General features: G+C 30.8%; 1 protein-coding gene across 2 annotated transcripts in view; it reads right to left on the reverse strand.

Moving 5' to 3' along the window:
* Window positions 1-20,146, reverse strand: part of LOC143236692 (uncharacterized) — a 67,329-nt gene extending 47,183 nt beyond the window's left edge. Inside the window, exons 1-5 of one of the 2 annotated variants that reach the window (XM_076475103.1) lie at window positions 19,765-20,146; window positions 12,709-12,842; window positions 7,345-7,470; window positions 4,314-4,388; window positions 563-740 (exon numbers count right to left, since the gene is read on the reverse strand). In XM_076475103.1, the coding sequence (XP_076331218.1) occupies window positions 563-740; window positions 4,314-4,388; window positions 7,345-7,428 (337 nt within the window). In that variant the 5' untranslated portion in view covers window positions 7,429-7,470; window positions 12,709-12,842; window positions 19,765-20,146. Of the gene's footprint in view, window positions 1-562; window positions 741-4,313; window positions 4,389-7,344; window positions 7,471-12,708; window positions 12,843-19,764 lie in introns of those variants that run through there. The other variant, XM_076475105.1, reaches the window with a different exon arrangement.
* Between the last annotated feature and the right edge of the window lie 1,387 nt (window positions 20,147-21,533).

The raw sequence follows: 21,533 nt of genomic DNA on the forward strand, positions 1-21,533 counted from the left end.
CATTACATAAAAAATAACAAAATTAGGTTATATAAACAAGACAAAAAGATATTGTTGGAACATAGTGTTACCAAAATACAATGGCTTTTCTATATACTAAAAGTTGTTAATCTGATTTTTACAAATATTATTAATATTGAATGGCTCACAAAGGAATTTACCCACGTTTGACTGTCTCAACTGCACTTTTCTGCATCTTTGTTCAATAAACTTGATTTCACAAAATTTATTTCATTAGCTTGAAATGTGAGGTTAGAGTATACTCAAAGTTTGGGATAGTAGTACCTCCCTAGCATTTTTGACAGGCTTTATACTAGTTCTTTATAAGTATGAGCTTCAGATCAGTTATACACTGTATGGATGCTGCAATTCTTTTACTGTGACTTCACTTTGACTAAATTCCTTTGTTGTTTACTTCAATCAACAACCTGCAAGTTGTAAAACTCTTGGGGATGGAACAAGACTCTGATCTGAAAATCATTCAGGTTTTAGAAACCTTATGTGTATTAATACAAATTATATTAACTAATATAGGTGAATTATAATGTAACACAGAATATACCTCTATCAGTTGGCCAGTCTCTATGGTATAAGGAAGAAGACATATTATGGCTTGAACCATTGCTCCATATCAATGATCCTGACTCATTTCCATTCAAGTTATTATTTTCCATCAGACTACTATGCATAGTACAAAAATCTGAAGAATATCTTTGGTTTGTGTTTCTTATATTTCCATCCTGTTGTGCAAAAAGTATTATATAACTGATATAATACAGTTTTGAAAAATTGTTTGTATGTTTTTATCTTGTTTAATTTATAAAACAAAAAAATTAAATTTTATATATTGTAACTACATCCAAAATAACACATTCTTTAAACTAAACTGGTGTTATGCATATTTTCACAAGAAATATTTTGACAATGTTTATTACTTATCTATTTCCCTTAGAAGTTAAACTTCATAATGCTTACACAAATACATTAAGACATTTTACTAAAATTAATATTATTATCAAAGTTAGGCATAAAAAATATAATGAGAAATAAAATACAAAGAGAAAAGACATCATGACAATATAATTAAGAACATGTTATAAAATTTCTTTACAAGCTTTTAAGTGTGCTTGATGCTATATCCAAGTGATTTCTGGTAAAAAATTTCACTTTCAAACTATATCATTTAATCTGTACATCCACAATGTGTTAAATTTGATTTCAGAACATAGAATTTCACTATTTTATAGAATTATTATTTAAAAAAAAAAAAGAATCACCTTGTGTACAAAGGGGATTGATTCAGTATCCTTGTAGCATCTTGGAAAACTTATGTTCAAATTCAGTGAAAATATGTAAAGAATATTCTTATACAAAAATATGTTGATTTAATTATTTATTATTATTACTGAATTGACAACTATTTGTTTCAGTCTAAAGAACATCATAAGTATTCAGAATTTCATAATGAATGTGGTACATTTTCCAAGCCCATGTTAACTATTTTATCATAAATATAAGAGAGTCAAATGATAAAATGTAGTAAACCTGTCCTAATCTAACAGTTGTAGCTGTTTCAAGTTTGGAATATATTGGCCTCTGCTCATGAATTGCCTAAAATTGAAAATACAATTTTTATATTTCCACACTGAAATAACTTTTACTCTTGAATCTCAGTGTATATTTAACACTTAAATATATTTACAGGAAAATAGGTTTACAAGTCACTGCTTCCCCCCATAAAGGGTTATAATCCTATTTTTTTACTGCTTTTGCAAAATAAGAAGAAAATTATATACATCTATTTAGGGCATAAAGCATAAAAACAGTTCCAAAAGGATGAGATATTTTTAAAACTCTTAGGTATCAGACAATGTCCATTGTTTTGAAGGTATGTACAAGTATTTTTTATTTATTATTTTTATAAAGGTGCTGTTTTATTGTTTTTGTTTGCTATTAGGTACACAAAGAGCTATCTATGCTCTTCTCACCACAGGTATCAAAGTCTGGTTGCTATCAGAAGTCTGCAAACACAGTACTGTGCCACTGAGGACTTTATAAAGGTGATACATACATGAACAAAGCAAAGAGAATTTACTATTTATGTTATTATATCATGTTAATAACTGTTTTGTGGGAATACTACAAATGGTACTTGTTTTATATAGCTAAAAGAGCTTTTGAAATGAAGAATTTTTCTGATGAATTCTTGATATATTGGGTAACAATGAGTTTTTATATAATTGTAGCATTTTAAAAATAACAAGGAGCCTTCTTGGCCTATTGTGGCTGTTACATTCACTTCATTAAACATCGATCTGTCAGTATCCAGCCATGACTAAAAAAGCTTCTTCTTGAATTCTTCCAATTCTGTTGAGTCCATCACAATTGAAGGCAATCTTTCAAATCCCTACAGTCCTTTTCAAAAATAAACTTGCCTGATTTGCAGACAGCTTCTAGTCCATAGAAACTTAAATCTACATCCTCTAGTTCTACCATAAATTCTATCTATTCCCTTTACAATTTTAAACACTTATTCAGATCTCCCTCTATCCCTTCTTTTCCCAAGAAAAAATAATCTTAAGGACCTTAAACTATTCTCATATGACAAAATATTCATTACAGAGACCATCCTACTAGCTCTCCTTTAACCTTTTTCTAATAACTCAATATCCTTCTTAAAGTAAGGAACTAAAGGTTGAACATTGTACTAAAAATGATGTCTCACCAGATCTTTTCCCAGAAATGATAACCTCCTTTGACTTATTTTAAATTCTTTCATATAACTACCAAGTTGATTTTCATAAAGGTTATAAGAACAGTTTTAATTAAGACAACTCACAAATTAGCATAATTAAATGGCAATTGTCATTTATAGGCAAAATAATCCAAATCTCTGTAAAATAATAGCATTCTCTTCCCAGTTAGCTACATACAAAACTTTAATATCACCAGCAAAACTTACCAGTTTGTTGACCATTCCCTTGTGTAATATCATTCATATACTATTAAATAACTGTGCAAGTAGTAATAGGATTTCTTATCAGAAAGGCTGAAAATGAGTCTACCCTTTTATTCAATGAACTATGAGACTTGAAAAGGTAAAATATACACAACTTCGATAATATTTTTTTTTTACTCTACAAGTTTTTACTCTGGCATTCAGGTGTCAGACATAGATTACCATTAAAATAAGCCAGTACTAACTCACGTAGACTCATAACCACCCTGTCTACTTGTCTACATGGGGTGGATGATTATTACTAATCTCACAGATATCTATACTTTGTTCAGAGCTTGTAATAGTTTATATTAAATATATTTCATTAAGCAGTTACTTTAAGGTATTTCTTGAGAAATGTGACATCATTCAAAAAGGCAAAGTTAGAACTTCTGAAGAGTTACTCAAAAATTAAGGTATCACTTAAATTAAATATCTATATTAAAGGTGACTCTAAATTGATATATTTGTATAGGTGGGTAATACAAGAAACAAATGAGAACAGATCTATAACTACACCCACTACCTACCTTCCTATAAAGTGATATCATCAATGATTTCTGACCCCTAATTTCAATTTTTGAATAGTTTAATGAGGTTTAAAAAGTTCCACCATGCACATAAGTATGCACACACATTACTCACTTAATTAAGGCTTACTAAGGGAAAAATATTTGGGGAATGAATCTGGCATTACAGTCATCCTGCTTTAATAGTTGCTACTGGTATCCAGGTTTTGAAAAAAAACTGTTTAACCTGGTGTCTCTTACTAGATAAGTTTACAAGTTCCCATTTTTTATTACACCAATTACACCATTGAGCTAAAAATGTTTTTTGTACAAGAGGTGTTTGGTGAGTACATATTGTGGAATAGGTTTAATCCACTTAAGTCCAATTTCTCAATCATCAAGATGTTCCACAATTCTTTCAGAGCTAAACTTTTTATGTGAGAAATTTAGGCAGGTCATTTAAATGTTTCAGTTACTTTAAATACACAGCACTGAGTTTTACATTTTATAACTACTGTACATTCAAATACAATATACCACAATCAAGTAAATGTTTTGTTTGTGAAGTTTCTCCCCTAGTATAGAACTAAATTACACAAAAACTAAACACGGTACTTACTTCACCAAGATAACAAAATAAATTGAGCAAAAATAATTCAACATGAATACACCTGACTTGATAAAACCACTGTGTTGACATTCTTCCAAGTGTATATTTCAGCACCACTTGTTAATACATACTCAAATGGATTTAAAAATCATGTATAGTTTGCTATCACTACAAAAAATTGTAACTAAATGTTTACCTGATGAACATGGCTAGGTGGGGTACCCAAATTTTCAGTAGATACAATTACATTATTGCAGTCATCATGATCCTCCTTAAACAAAGAAGAATTATGTTAGTGCATAAAATTAAAGTTCAATTTCCACATTCCTACTAGAAATATAAAAGTTTGGTCTTAGTAATGACTACACATCATAGAAATCAGTAACTGGTTCGAAGATTATTAGTGAACATAAGAGTAGTAAATGTTAAAAGTGTTTTTGATTTAAATTTCTATACGTTAAAAACCAAAACAAGCTCACTTATTCTAAACAATAATTTTATAGTTACCTATATCACATTAGTTGTTTGAGGCATCTAACATGCACAACCTTCATGTTCAACCCTTAGCAGATATTATAAGGACAAATAACTAAATATGATTCATAGAGCTGATATTTCTTTTTAAAACCAATTTTTCAAACATGCTATAGTGAGGGAAATACCATATTTCCCTTCTTTCTTTGGTTAAAAAGTTAAATTATTATTCTATTTACCAAAATGGAGATATGCACTCTGTCAGAGTGCTTCCTGGCTTTTGTACTGAAAAAAAATCCACCTTTTGCAGTATTGACCTTATTTCATTTGCTAGTTAGCATGATCAAGGAATGTATCCCACTAACATATTTTTTGTGCTTTATCATGAAAGAAGTTGCTGGAGATATAACTGACCCTGCCTCTAGCAACATTACAATGTCCAACTTTAGAAACCTTAAGAGGCTAGATAATTCAGAATTAACTCCAGAGTACAATTTTTAATGTTCTTCAATTTACAACAATTACCAAGTTCAATAATCTTGATTTGGGAAAGATCTATAGCAGGAAACCAATTCCTGATCTTCTTTGGAATGACAAATAACTGGGAATAGAATTCTGGAGAAGTATGACTGACAGGTTCTGTAGAATCCTTGAAGAGAAAACTAAACTGCTTTGGAGAGATGTTGGCAAGAAATAGGATCACGAGGAGAGGGAAAATGATGGAATTTAAGTCAAGAAATGGAAAATCCAAATTATGGTACATCAAAGTGCATTTATGTGAGATACAAGGCATGCTGACCATAAAAATTCAATATCTGAAGAGAGATAGACAGAAAAATGGATAGAATGTAAAAGAGAAAGCAAGGTGTCATATGACACAAGAAACACATACAAGAGGTAACATATCTGTGACACCATATCCAGAAAGAATAAAGAAAGTCTAAAAGCATCCACAGAAGAAATAAAGGATGACACAGCAAAGGAAGGAGGTGAAAAACTATCCAAAGCATCTTCTTGTCCATGTTCACCAGGAAAAAAATTATGTGATCTGGAATCAGGAGACATCAATAAACACATAATAAACTCCAATTCACAATGTACTAAAACCAGGACTTTCTCAGCCAAAAGTACTGGGCCTGAAGCCTGAGAAACTACAGTGCAAGTTTGAAATTGATAACTTAACTGAGAGTGGATAACAAAAGTAATAATTTACAGAAGTTCAAGTTTAACTGCAAACAGAAGAAAATAAAACAAAAGCAAAAACAACAGAGATGTTAAAAAAAGTAAAACTTGAAAAATAGAATTAAAAAAATGTGCAAACTTTGAAAACTTCTTCATGCTATTGTGCCAAGAGTGGGTTCTACAGTACAGAAGGAGTCAGCTATGGCAGGAGGGTTTGTTGCACTTCTATTGGGGTAGGTGAGGGTATCAAGGATAGTAGCAAGCAAAACATTTGCACATATAGGACATTAAAAGGTATTATGTCAGAAGAGGTAAGGTACTGCATCAAAATTAAAAATTCATGTTAAAGAACCTTGACCCCAAACTGTCCAAGAAACATTACACATACAAACTGGAATTCTTAAGAATGAATGAAGTAAAGTTTTTGAAACAGCCAAGAAGACAGAATGATTATTCATAATGATGGAAAGTGTTTTACAGAAAAGCAAGGTAGAAACCAAAAACCATGATCAGTGCTTCATATTATTCAGTTTACCCATGAAACTTCCTTCTGACCAACTTTGAGGCAGCAGTATTTAAAGAATACTGTAAATTACTGGATATAAAGAGAGCAAAAAAATACTATTACAACTGTAATCAGATGAAATAGTAGACCATTTCAAAAAATTGCTAGGCAGACAAGTTGTCAAGTTTAGCAAAAAAAGTAATTTGAATTGGAATCTGACACTACCAGCACCACTAATGGCTTTTAATATTTCTGTGCATGAAGCTACAAATTATTTTCCCACTATAAAGAGGATTGCACAAGAAATTTGACTACCAGTTTATTTGATCATCAGAAAACCACAGGATGTAGACCTCCCAGATAACACTACTGACTTGATGATGGATCTGTAGAACAACTAACAGAAATACACCAACATGAAAGAGAACCTTAATAAAGTGAAGAAACATATGAAGCTGTGGTATGATGTCAAGTTTCACTTAGGTCACTTTACTGCAGGGGACTTGGTCTGGAGTTAAGTATGTGGCACAGTTAGCCACATTTTTGGAACTCATAGTTTCTTCATTTAATTAATCAAGAGTCTGAGTCCCATATTATAAAAATAACATAATTATGTAACCCAAAGCTAGTTAAACCTGAATCTAGTAATGTTTGGAAAAGTGAAATATTTTGTAGAAGTGGCTAATAAACTCATTGTTCAGATCAATAGATGGACTGCTTGTTTTTGTTTTTAATTGTGAAAGTATAACATTTATGATTAATATACACAAGTATTTATCATACAAAATTGTTTATTTAAAATTACACTAACAAACTGACATTTTATAGAAGATTTCACACCTACATGGGTAGGAATTATGGAATCATCTTTATGGAAAATATCACTTGCATGAGTAAGAATTTACATAAGGTATGAAAAGCTCATTTGGAAGATTTCATACACATATAATTAAGCATTATGATGCAGAAAAGTAATATGTATATGAAAACTTACATAAACATAAAGAGAAATATATGAACATTTTCCAGAGCATCTTTTAAATTTGAAATAAAATTGTGTACATACCTGAATAGGAGCTGAGGATTCGGGAAGTAGAGGTCTTCCTCCAACAAGTAGGTTATCAGCTTTAACTTCTTGACGTCTAACCATCTTATGATCAGAATAAACTAGTGAGAGCTAAACAGCAAGTTTCTGGTGAAGTAATAAAAATATATCATTTCATTGAACTGGATATTTTGATGACAAAAAATGTTATATGTATTTTATCCTAAATTTTAAAAAATTCAAACAATTTAGATAACACATTTTTACATGTATCACTTATTGTAAGCATGAATAAAATAATTCTAATTCTAATGAAATCAACTTCTACTTATTCAAAAAATGAGCAAAAATATAGGAGAATAAAAAACAAATGAAAATAATAGCAAAGACTTAATTTCATGAATTAACTAAACCTGTCAAGAATGACTGATAGAAATGTCAGAAATTCTTGCTCCTCTGAGATCAGGGTCAGAAAATGGAGCAAGTGTCCAGATCTAGATCTTGTCTAAACAGAAATGCATCACTTAATAGGTCTTGATTGTTGCCAAGTGTAAAGCTACATGGGGTGCCATATGTGCTGAGCTAAGTACAGGTTTAGAAACCCAAATATTTAAGAATTAAGGTTTAATAGATGCAAATGTGAGTGAGCTGGGGGGAAAAGGATGCCCAGAATTGTGTGGAATAGAACTAGCCATTGTAACAGCAAAATATGAAAAGTAAGAGAGAAAGACAAAAGAAAACAGTGGGTCTCTGAATTTATTACATTGATTGTCCAAAGTCCACAATACAGGCAAAACCTCTCCTGCACAATAACAATAAGACCAGAGATTCTTAGTATTGGAAACTCCATGCCTCATAGGTGCAAGGAAAAAGCCTATGTCCTTTCTACATCCAGAAAGCGATTAAGAAAGACCTTTAAATGAATGAGATACTGGGTGAGTGTCAAGACTGAATAGGGAAGCTGAATCAGCCACTCTACATGAGGTGACTCCTGAGGGAAAAGAGGTCACAACAACAGATGCCACACAGGATGAGGGACTAAGTGGAGGCCAAACATCCATTAAGTAGTGTAACAGTAGACTGAAGAATGCAGTCTTTAAGCAATAATCCACTGGACTCAATTGAATAATATGGTTTTTTTTAGTAGAGAGAAAAAATGGCTGAGCAAGTTATCTATATACTTAGACTAAACTTCACATCTTTCACACAGTTTGAAAATTCAAAACTTGTTTATTTGTTGTAGCACAAAGTTACATAATGGACTATATGCACTCTGCTCACTGCAGAGAATTGAGCTCCAGATGATAGCACTGTAAGTCCTTAAAATTACTACATACTCATCAGGATGTAAAAAAAATATTTGAGACATTGATCCTGGTTACCTAGCCACCTCCAAATAAGAAAACTGTCCAGCCTGAATCATAAAATGACACAAGTTGGTTCAAGTGGTATAAGTCACCAATTTCCCATCCTTGTAGGAAAGACAGAAGCAAAACCTCAAAATGAGGATCAGAGAACTGTTCCATGGTGTTCTAATCAGGTGAGGTGGAGAGTGAAAGAACAGGAGAAAGAATGGGAGACAAAAAAAAAAGAAATGTCATCATTAAGGAAGATTGTAACACAGAGATCCACGAGAGAAGGTTGAAAGAAAAGTACATCCCAAAAGTAAAGATAACTTGGACACAATGGAAAAAAAAAGATCAAAGGCAAGGTGGATAACAGGTATGTGAAAGTTTTCTCAACAAAGCTGATGTTTCATGATGTAAAGCTTTTAAAAGTAGGTGAATTGTGAAGAGATAGTGAAGACGTTCAGTAAGAAGAGAAGAAGACAAATAGATGGGGAGTGGAAAGAGAAAAAGAAAGAAAAGAGTAGATTCCTCAAGCTAAAAGAAGAGATCCATGTGATTGAGGCTCATGCAATAAGTAGCTTAACATTCAGCAAATGACAAGTGAAAAAAAGAAAACATCACACACACCTGTGTATTCCAAGCAGTAAAGAACAAAAGTGAGATTCTCTAGTTTCCCTCAGGAAGAAAGGAAGAAGGAACCAGAAGCTTAAGTAGCCATGGAAGCAGTAGGTCGAATGTGCTGAAAAATGAGACAGGTTCAGCTGAAGCAAAATCTAAGAGTTCTAGATCCAAGGTTAGAATGTAACCAACCATCTAGTAAACAACAACAGTAAAATTACTGGTTATCAGAGTACTTCCAGTTACCAGTACAGTAATGGCTGGCTCCTATTAAGAATTATCACAACCTTGAGAGATGTCAAAATGTGAAACATGAATTCATAACCCAGGTGATCACAAATCCATCTTATGTTTTTCATATATGGTTCCTAAGTCATTGGTGTTGTGAAAAAGTGAAGGCTACTTAACAAACTCTGTATGCTGAGCTAAAGCAATAAGAAAAATTAGTATCAAAGAAATCTTATGACAGACATTGGAACACATTGTTGAAAAATTAAAAAATCAATTAAAACAAAAAATCAACTTTAAGTGAATTTGAATCAAAGTTCTATCTGACATATTTAAAACTTTATTTTGCACAATCAAGAAAACAAGGGAAGAAATACTACTCTAAATACAATAAATGTTGAAAATAATAAGTGCAAAAATTCCATTAATTCCTTTAAAAAATACATCTGAGGAAAACATTCCAGAGGAAAATCATGAACCTTTACTGAACTCCAGTGCTCATTGCATTTATTTCATATGAGGGATATGTCACCCTCCTGTTGACGGATGGCTATAACCTAATGTATTGCATATAGGCTGATACAATCAATGTTATATGCAAGAGTGGGAGTTTTGGTTGAAGCTTATGGTATGTGAAAAAAATCTTTTTAGTAAATGATGCACAAGATAATAGCTCTTAGACCTACGAGGAGGAGAGTATTATTTCTGAGTGCTTCATAAAGGAAATATTCTAAAATATCAAATGAACAATAAAATACTACAATACAGGAAATGATTCTATTCTACAACAAGAAAATGAATAAAACAAGTTTGTTTTTTTTTTAAATGATACATATTAATTACATTCCATAACAGATATTTGCCATTTTTAAAATCTTTGTTTTCATAATGTAAAAAAGGTATACATGCATTTTCTTAAACAAATATGTATTTTGTGAAGAGAATATTTTGTCAATGAAGTAAATAACATTTTTGGTCCTAATAAATCACTCATGGTTAACTTGACAAATATAATGGATAGATCTAATTGTTTTTTTATAGCATGTACAAGGATCGCTTTCTTTCTTTTTACCCAACTTTAGTACAATGTTTTAAATGATAACTAGCTTTATGAATATATTGTTTTAATTGTGTGATTTAAGATGGATGCTTTAATTGATATATGTGACATAATAAGAATTTATGAGTGAAAGTAAAAAAAATGTAATATGTCAATCACACTATATCTGCTATATCCAGTGCCAATTACGTGTTTCACCCAATAGCAGGGTCATTCAGCCAGCTAAGTTATATGTGACTAAAATGTTCCAACACTGAATAATGAACATGCTTAGACATAAAAAGATAAGAAAGTCAGAAATGAACTTGTTTTTATTATCAGATATATAAAGTTAATAGTGCCTTAAAACTTTACTTTTTTTTTATAGTTCTAAGAATCCTTGGACTATACAACAGTTACATGATACATACATGCAACTCTAGCCCTTAATTATTTCATTTAAAAATTCCAGTGCAATATCCCCACTCCTTAAAAAAACAAGTAATGTTTCAACAAAAAGTTATCAAGAATACTTGTGGGCATCTGGTAACAGCTAAACACCCATTACTCATATCTACAATATCACTCACAGCTCATTTCCACACAGCTTCCCATTTTTCTTTCAATCTGTCCATTATGGCATTAAACCACTTTTATTATTTGCATTCCTTAATAATGAATTTGCTCTGCATGGTGTTATAAGTGTATTTGAATAAATCATAGAACACATGAAATAATAACTAACTATACGAACATAAGTGAAACTCAAACAATGTTTTGGTAACAACCAGAATTAAATATCCTTTTTTCAAACCTGAAGTATTTTTTTGAATTGCTATCAGATAATTTATTGAACCCACAGTACAAATAGACATTTTTCAAACACTTTACAAGGAAGCAATGCATCACAATCTTTATGGATAAGAATATATGAAAACTATATTTAACTAACTATAGTTATTCCCAGGTAGTCCTTGTACTTTTGTTTTGCTCTAAGTAACTTATTCTGATCATAATTTAATATTAAATTAACAGCAACTTAATAAAATAGTTGCTGTGATTACTATTCAGCCATTACATAGGATGACCAGATTTCCAGAATGAAAAGCCAGAACAGCCAAGTTGTTAATTGTCCATAATTTCAAAATGGGTATTACAGATTTGAAATAATTAAACTTTTACTTAACTTACTTACTGAACTGTTGTGCAACATTTTCATATGCATTAACACTGGCATTATTTTTGAAATAATTTCATCTAGTTTTGTTTGGTGATATACACCAAACAAATGAGTAAAATTAGTCTAATTATACACCAAGATATCTTTAATTATTAATTTTATTCATTTCACCTTAAAATAGGCTACTTCATACCTGAACTTATTTAAGAATTTACAACATTTTTTAAACATACTACTTTTAAGTTTTAATTTTATTTCAAACTTTTAAACATTTTTTGTGAATAATAAATCAAAAGTAATTGTTATGTTTTTTTCAGTGTTTACACAATCAGCACTTCCTTAATTGTCTCCACATTCAGACCTGCACAAATGGAACTTTTAAGATAGTTCGGTGGTGCATGTTAAAACAATGAGAAAATCAATTAGGCCTACTACATTTGTGATTTGATGTAAATAACAGTTTGATGCCTGTCATAGAACAGGATGTTTTATGCATATCACTAAAAGTTCTTGGGACACTGGGACAAACTACCATTACAAACATACATTTGATATCTCTAAAGTACAAAGTATAATTCAATTAAATAATAAATATGAAACACACCAACAAAATTTTGAATTATAAAACAAGATACTATATTTATCTTTTCTGTTGAAATAAAAATATATAGATATATTGCTTTCAAGTTAAAACTTAATTCAGTATTTTAAAAACACAAGAATTACCACAGTTGGCTAATTTAAGAATAATACAAGTAGAATTACATATACATTTCAATCATATTACAAAATTATAAGAAACTAAATTTCATCAAATTTATGTTTCCCAGTACTCACAGCTCATTTCCACACAGCTGAAGTGAAAACATCCTTATTCATAACTTTGTTCTGAAGTTACTACATACTTTTTTGGAACATAAAAACTTAATATCAATACAATACAAACCAAAACAAGCAACAGTAATCCTCACCTTTATTGTTCTAATCAACAGGGAGAAAAACCAAGCAAGACCAGTTCTTATCCCCATGCTCACCACATGGAACTGGTGGTGTAAAACAAAGTATCCAACAAAGGTTGTAGATTTGTATCAGATGTGATGCTTTGCTACAGGAACAGATAAACATTTACTATCATCACTTAATTCCACAAGAAGCTGTAAAAAAATAATTTAAAATACAAAGCTTCTTCTTAATCTAGTGAATGAATATTAATTCAAATTTCTTTAAATATTCAATAGTTTAATTTGCATATATGTTTGCTTTATTAAACTAAACGAGTAAAATTAGTTTTGCCTCTCACTTTTTTTTTATTTTGGTGATGAATTAAACATAGGTAAGAACCAATTCAATAGTATAACTGAAGAAAAAGATCTTGTTATAGTGATGGGTAAGTCACTAAAGCCGTGAATACAAAATGGAACTTTAACAGTTAATTCAATTTTGGGTTGCATTTATACACATTATGATTACAAGTCAAAAGCTGTAATTATTTCTTTAACACAAAAAACTAATTAGGCCTCGTTTGGATAATGTAAACAGTTTTGATTTCCATATATAAGAAAAGATATTGATTTACTGGAAAACATTCTGAGGAAGACTAGTAGGATGACTCTTGAAATGGAAGAATTATTATTTTATGAGAAAGGTTAAGATCTTTTAATTAAAGAAAAAAACAATACCAAATAATTTTATGCAGGTTTACAAGATTATCCAAGTTTTTTCTGGTAAGTTTATAGCAAGGCCACTCTTAACTTGTCACAGTGCATGGCATCTTCTGATATTACACCCACATATACTTGTAGGCCTTTTCTTGTGAGAAGGAGCCTGAAACAGACTGCCCAATTGGTTTTACCCAGTTATGACTTTTGAGAAATCTTTCATACCTCTCCGGAAAAGCATTCATATCATATTTTTCTTCATAAAATGTGCACCACTTGAGTTAGGTGATCCTGATTCTACTCTTCTTGGGTCCTATATCTTTTTTTGTTGGGCAAGCTTAATCTTAATTTGTACTCTTATTCTCTCTAGTTCCAGTCTCTCCTCTTCTTTTGTCCTCAAGTTGCACTGTTATTCTTTCTCTTTTTTTCATCTTTTCTTCTTCCTCAACTTACATTTTGAGCTCACATTCTTCTTTCAGTCTTTTTTCCTCTTTTCATAGTTGATGCTCGTATCTCTTTAAGTCTTATTATTGTTGAACAAACTCTTTGAGCTGTAGTCACTCACCTAACTCTATTTACTTATCAAAGTTAGTTGGCATAATTATATAGTGTGGTTGTGACCTCAACAATATTTTTGTCATCAGTACAGCTTCTACATTTAGGTATATTTCCACTGTCGTTTGTGTCTTCTTCTGCAGTTGATTACCACTTATACACTTACAACTGGATTCTTTAGAGCAGACATATGTGATTTTTTGGTGATAAATTTCAACAGCGAACAGTACACAACATAGTAGAGAAGAAATAATTTGCTTTGTCAGTTGTGTTCTAAAGTAACTGAAACAAACTGTGTGGATTGTATGAAAAAAGAGAATTAATTAAAGCCCTGAATATAAAACAGTAATGAACATTTGTATACACATTTAACTTGTTTCAATATTAGTTTAAAACAAGTGGACTATTTGCTGTTTGTTTATTGTTGAACTTTATTGCCAACAAGTTAGACATATACTGTATAGAATATGTATATAAAACCTGACATAGCTGAAGATGACTTTAACCCTGTTAAAATTTATGTTCATGTCTTTAACTCCTGCCATTCTCACCATTAAGTATAAAACAGATAATACATCAGCATTGCCAATTCCTTGAACAATCTTAAATGATTCAGTAAGATCCTCTTTAATTATACTTATTTAAAAACAAACAAACACCAAGATCAAAGATATTAACTTGTCCTCAAATGACAACCTTTCCATACCAGGTATTATGTCAGTGGCTTCCTCTGAACCCTTTTCAACAATTCAAGTCCTTCCTAATAAGCAAAGTAACCACTGAAGGTAAAAAAATTATTTAGATTTATGCCAAGTATTTATATAAATACAACCTATAATTCCATTTGCCCTGCCACAAATAATATTTATACTCTTGGATGGTTTTACAGACTGTTCAACCATGATACCAAGGTCCTTTTTTTTCTATAACACTGTTAAGATTATTCCCATAAAAGTTATAATCAAAGTTACAATAATCTATATGCATTACCTTCCACCCATTATAATAAAAAGTTATTTGTCATTTATTCATCCAACAAGCTCATCAAATAATCCAAATCCTTTTAAAAAGCAGCAGCATTCTCATGTCAGAAACACTCAAGACATAATATCAAATTTAGGCAATTTATTGACCATCCCTTTCTCTATCAAAATGAGCTAAAGTCCTAACATGGAAACCTGAAGTCTCTCACTTGTAGTATTAACTTAACTTCACTGAACTATTTATAAGAACTCTCTGCTTTCCTCCCTCCAGTTATTTTTTCTAACCAACAAGCAAACTTATTATCCAAAACTACTGACTTTTTTTTTTAAATTCAAATCAAGCCTTTTATTTTGCACCTTGTCAAATGCTTACTGAAAATTGAGATAAATCAAATCCACAACCTGACCTTCATCTACATAAAGTAGATAGTACATTATGAATAAATACTTCATTTTTAATTGCATTTTGAGTTTATTTACTGATGAAATACACTTTATTCCAAGATTTTACAATAAGATTAGCTCTGAGAACAGATGCAAGATTTTGATCATGGGACAATCATTCTTAAGTACACCTATTTCTGATGATTCTCTTTGTCTTGAAAGTAATTGGATGCAGCTTCTTCTTGTGGTCTTTGATTTGAAATTAGTTGCTACTGATTGGATCTGTCTATATTATTACGTTCTGACAAAGATTTTCAAAGCTAACACTTGGAGAGCGTGAGATGTTACCTCACAATTTACACTATTATTTAGGGCTGTGGTTTGAGATTCATTAAACTGAAAGTTCACAAGGTTGATTATAATATTCTTTACAGTGTCCAATTCCTTTTTTTGTTTTTTTTTTGTGCTGACAGGTGAAGTTTTCTAACTTTGTCTAAATTTTATTTTACATTTAAACCTTTAAAGTAGGTGCTTTTCTGTATTAATGACAAAAGTAAGTTATCTTCAGGAATAAGTACATGTGCAAGATTCCTTCAGACATTATGTTCATTTTTACAGAGAAATTTCAGTTCTTTGTGTTTTTCCTTGGTTTACAAGTTTTATTGGAGTTTTCTCTATGATACTTTTGATTTTTAGGTTGGGTTGAAGGTTCACTTTCTACTTAGGAATGCTGGTGTCAATGTTTCTAGTCTGTAAGTCTTAGAAAGGTTAAAGTAAAAAGCAAATTAGTTCTCTGTGAGATAGAGGAATCCTTGCAAGAAGATGTCAGACACCAGTGTGTGGTGGTAGTAGTTTATGAGGCATTCCAAACTGATAACTTTAGGAAAGTGGTGGTGAAAGCAACATGAACAAAATAAGATTGAGATAAAATAGAAAGCTGGATATTGCAATCTGTGTAAGTAACACTGGGCAAGTTCATCCATTTTCCCTGTTCTTCTAGAATAGTTTCCACCATAGCTTTTGATGATCAGCATTCATTGAAGATTGATCAACAATTCCAGTTAATTCAGTTTCCCATTTCTCATACAATTTTTTTTTTAATTTTAATTTTGAACCAAAATGTCACTATTCCTTATTTCCAAATCCAGGTAAACATCAGATTTAATTGAATAATAACCATTTGCACCAAGTTGTTCACTAATCTACACCGTCTTTTCCATTTCTATATTAGGAATTAATAAGAAATTTAAAATAGGTTATCTGACCCTTTAGTTAAAGCTGTTCTCAATAGGTTCTGAAAAAAAATCTGTCCCCCTGATGGTTTACCTAATATTATCATATTTATACAGTACAAAAAAAAAGTCATATGAAAAGTGCACTTTCTCTACTTTATTTTGTTATTAAAGTTTGTACTGTCCAACATAGAACAACAAGTTGCAACATCATGCTCATTATTAAGCTAATGAACCAGTATATAAAGTGTATTTTTCAAGTTTGACAGAAAATAATGAAAACAACATAAAACAAGTTAGGCTGGAAATAGTTCTTTAATTCAACCCTATATACAGAAGAATTATCTTTCTTTTAAAGACAACAATTTTCAAAACCAACTGAACTATATTTCATAAACAAAGTATAGGTTCATGAAAATAAAATATTTGACATAAAACCCCACAAAACTAAATAGAAAAAAGAAAGTCCTCAACAACCAAAATAATTTTGCATCTTTCAACTTTGGTTTTGTTTGTGTGTTAAAAACAATTTGAAACATTAATTATTCACATCACATTTCAGTACGTGGAAACAAAACAAATGAAACAATTAAAATCAATTTAAAGATTTTTTTTTCAGTTTTTGGTGAATCCAAATTTCATATAAATTTTAAACAAACATATTACATAGCTACTGATTGGTTGCAGTGATTGCTATATGCTCATTGATTAATTTTAATCAAATGAAAGAAGATTACTTTCATAGAAAAAGAATTTTACACTTGAAAAAACAAGCAGCAAACAAACAAAAATGTGATATGCTTAACAAATGTTATGTGTAATATATATATAAAAAACTACAGTTAGTTCACCATGTCTTTACCTTCTATAGATTATCTAACTAAACAAGAATTTAGTGACAACTACATGTAAAATGAGAAGAGCCTACAGTTCTACAAGTAAATGTTAGTTCTCTACTAATCACATTAGTTCTTTTTATAAAAGAAAAACAGTTCAAGAAGCCATTTTGCTATTTTTAGTTGTTGTTCATGACATAGACACAAGCAACCCATAAAGTCTTACTGGGTCTACCAATTTATAAACAAGTACCCACTCAAGTATTCATTTCCTACCGACCTTCTGAGAAATGTTTCATTATATGAGTCATTGATGTACATGTATTCAATCATATTTTTCAGGATACTTTTTACACTGATTTCTTAAATGAATGCTTAACTAAAACTCACTGTATAATAGTACTACTATTAACACTTTTACTGGTATGTACGTTGTTGTTTTTTTAAGATGGCTTTCCCTTAGCTTTTTATTCAAAAGAAACAAAAAAAAACAAGATTTCATTACATGTTCCACTGGTTCTTTTCAGTCTTACCTAACTGAGGAATATTAAGTAATTTATTTATCACCCATTAAATTAATCTTTCTTGTAACAGTACATACAGTATAACAAATGAAAGTTAAAGTATTAAAATTAAACAAAATTTACTTACTGCAAAGTTTCTCATGTAAATTATTTAACTGACTCTCTGTCATTTTAAAATTAACCTCAAAATTTTTTAAGGTAAAATACTTCATTGTTAGGGATAATTCCCTATACATAGTACCTTTAGTGCACATCTGATGGCACATGCATACACATGTATATATGATGTGTGTTATTTGGGATACATGTTTTTTTTTGTGCTTAAATATTTTGTAATTCAAAATCATTTACAGTAGGTTATGGTTTTTAATATTGCAGATTTTCAATAGTATCCACAATTATCTGCATAAAAATAAAAGGGTGAGCAAGGTGCAAGATGGCCGTTCAGCCCAACAGCAAACAAAACAAACTAAATGTATGTCATTTAAATATAAGTATTCATTATTAATAAAATAAATCCATATATTCCAGTCAACACATTCTTATTAACTTAATATGTGCAAATTAAGTTCATGTTTATCATCGAAACCTGGTCTTGTTCTTTGGTTTGCCTCTGTCCAGGATTATTGGTGAAGAATGGAATTTCCAAAAACCAGTTTAATTCAGCAACTACATAAAATCCAAATACAAACTGGGCATCTATCTATTTTACATAAAACTGCAAATTTTAGTAACAAAAAACAACATTAAACTACTACTTATTACACCAAGTAACCATGATAAAACAATATCTTAGATGCAGGATATGGATGGGGTGGTCTTTATAAATTTTCCTATATCATTTTAATTCATGAAAAAAGTGGAAGAAAATCAAATATTTAACTATCAGTTTCTGATCTGGCAGCAACAGCAATAAGACTTCATGAGATGAAGGATCTAAATTAATATATTAAACAACTGATAAATCATAAAAGATTAAATTGGACTACTATACTACTTCAAATACTAATATTTCATTCATAAAAGTGCCTTTAAAGTTTAATACTGCAAATTAGATATACAGTATTCTCCAAGAAAATTAAGTGATATAGCTCTCTTTACATCTTTAGAGTACTGTAAATAGAACTGGCAAAATGTGCAGCAACCTTAACTAACAGCAAGGACCTATTGATTTCTATTCACACAGAAATTGAATATTTTCAACACAATAAAAACACTTACTTTTAGAAACAAGGCAAAAAACAGCAAGGAAAATGTACGAAAAAAAACACAACTACTTGATATATTCCTGTTGATTATCTGCATTACCTGATAATTGTGAACTATGTAATAAATCCGAAGTGTTTTAGAATTTTAAAACTACATCCAATTCACTCCTTCAAAATTCTTGTTCGCACTTTAAGAACTACTTTGGAAAGATCTGACTTCAATGGTTTGGAAACTAATAGGATGCACTTGATTGTTGGGGGCGGCGTTTCATATTTTGAGCTGTTGGCTGATTCTTTTGTCAGTAGCAATCCTGCGCTAACACTGCTAACATTCAGTAACAGCTCGAAATGTCATCCTCATCTTAACAACGGACACAACCATGAAAAGTTTACTATGCAACTACTTGCTATGATGCTCATAGTATGTTATCATACTACATTTAAACAATATATGTATTATTATACGATATATAACAAGTAGAACATCAGTGTACCTCGTTAAAATTATTTTTATAAGCTTTCTGCTGTACTGAAACAACTGCTGTTCATGTCACCTTTCTCATGGTATTACCTTTGGTTAGAAAAAAAATGTAATTTATCTGGATTATTTTTATCATAATATCCTAAATAAGATAACTAATACTTACAATATTAAAAAGACTTCCTGCTGTCTGTGTCAGCAATCATCTGTAAATAACAGAACAATCACAATTTCTGGTGAAAGAACGGAAAGATTTACTGTTAAGAGTCAGTTGAATTGATACGTCTCCACCACCACTAATACTCTATACGTCACTGTATTGATCTGAAAGCTCCTCTCCGCCAATGCAGCATTTATTCCAATTTACTATAGCTGCAAGACGACGGGGTTGGTTAAAATCCAGACTCTACTAATCCGTTAAGTTATAGAATACATATGACAAAACAGTAAAAATAATGTTTGTGGTGATGATAAACATAATTAGAAATATATTAGCTTTAATTAAAACACTGATGTCATAAAATTGGTTTAACAGTGATGTCTATCAAATTATCAAAAACAGCTGACGCTCTGTTTGTAGATCAATACATGGTTGGATCTGAAACAGAGTAAACCTTTGCGTAGATTTGAAAATTTAAGATAAGAGGCATAATAAATACATATTACTGAACAAAATCAATACTAGAATATTTTACCATACGCACACCACAAATTGCATGCTCCATTGAAACAGCGGAAATGTGTATTTTTATTTTCATTAAATTTTTAATCACGAATAAGCAGTCTTAAAAACTCATGTAATACAGTCATATTTCTAAAACTTGTGAAAATAAATGAAATGTTGCTAGCAAGTAATGATGTAGACGAGTAATTTCACACAAATATGATCTTATTAGTGTATTGTTCATTCTGTCTGATAATGCCTCTCAAAAATTATCAAAACAAACCTCTTAACGCATTAGTATGGGCCTATCATAAAGAAATAATTACGACTGTTAACAAAAGCTTGTAGATTTCTGGATGAACAAATAATTTCACTGTTGCTCTCGATATTTCATCGGGTGGCGTTACTGCAGCTATTTAGAGACATTTAAACCGTCTACAAAACGTCTCTGTAATAAAAGTTAAATTCTATTATGGGATATACGTATATAATACTAGGAGTAGGTCATTTGTCATACTCTGTTTCGTAGGCATAGGCCTAAAACTGCATGTCGGGAAAGCCTTACATTCATTATCGTGTTTGTAATTTTTATTTCTATATAATTATTAATTATCGAGTAATGTGTGTACGTAATTTAACGAATGAAACTCTACATTAATTTAATTATACAGTACAAGCTGCCGAGGACGAGTGATTAGTATACCCATTTCAGGGCTATGCATTCATAGGGTGATACGGCGACACGAATAATTTCAATCCCTCAGCAAAAAAAAACAAAAAACTTTTTCATTACGAACTTTAAATATAATGCAGTCCACAAAGTATCATTTAGAACATCATTATTACTTTGACAGTTTTACAAAGGTCTTTTATACTGAAAGTAAATGCCTGATACTAGAAGATGGACTACAATGAAACAATCCTACATTTGGCAATAATTCGAAACGTTTGGCTTGTTTTGAATTTCGTGCAAAGCTACTCAAGGGCTATCTATGCTAGCTGTCCATAATTTAGTAATGTAAGACTAGAGGGAAGGCAGCTAGTCATCACCACCTACCGCCAACACTTGGGCTACTCTTTTACCAACGAAGAGTGGGTTTGACCGTCACATTATAACGCACCCACGGCTGAAATGGTGAGCATGTTTGGTGTGAGAAACTTGAAGCACCCGTAAGTTTTCACTAGCTACAATATCTAATGTCCTCATAGAACTATTTATGTCCTAAGTTAATTTACTAAAGTTAAACGGTTTGTAAAGTTCGATATTTATA

The sequence above is a fragment of the Tachypleus tridentatus genome, chromosome 13 (genome assembly GCF_004210375.1).
Source record: "Tachypleus tridentatus isolate NWPU-2018 chromosome 13, ASM421037v1, whole genome shotgun sequence".
Lineage (NCBI taxonomy): Eukaryota > Metazoa > Arthropoda > Merostomata > Xiphosura > Limulidae > Tachypleus > Tachypleus tridentatus.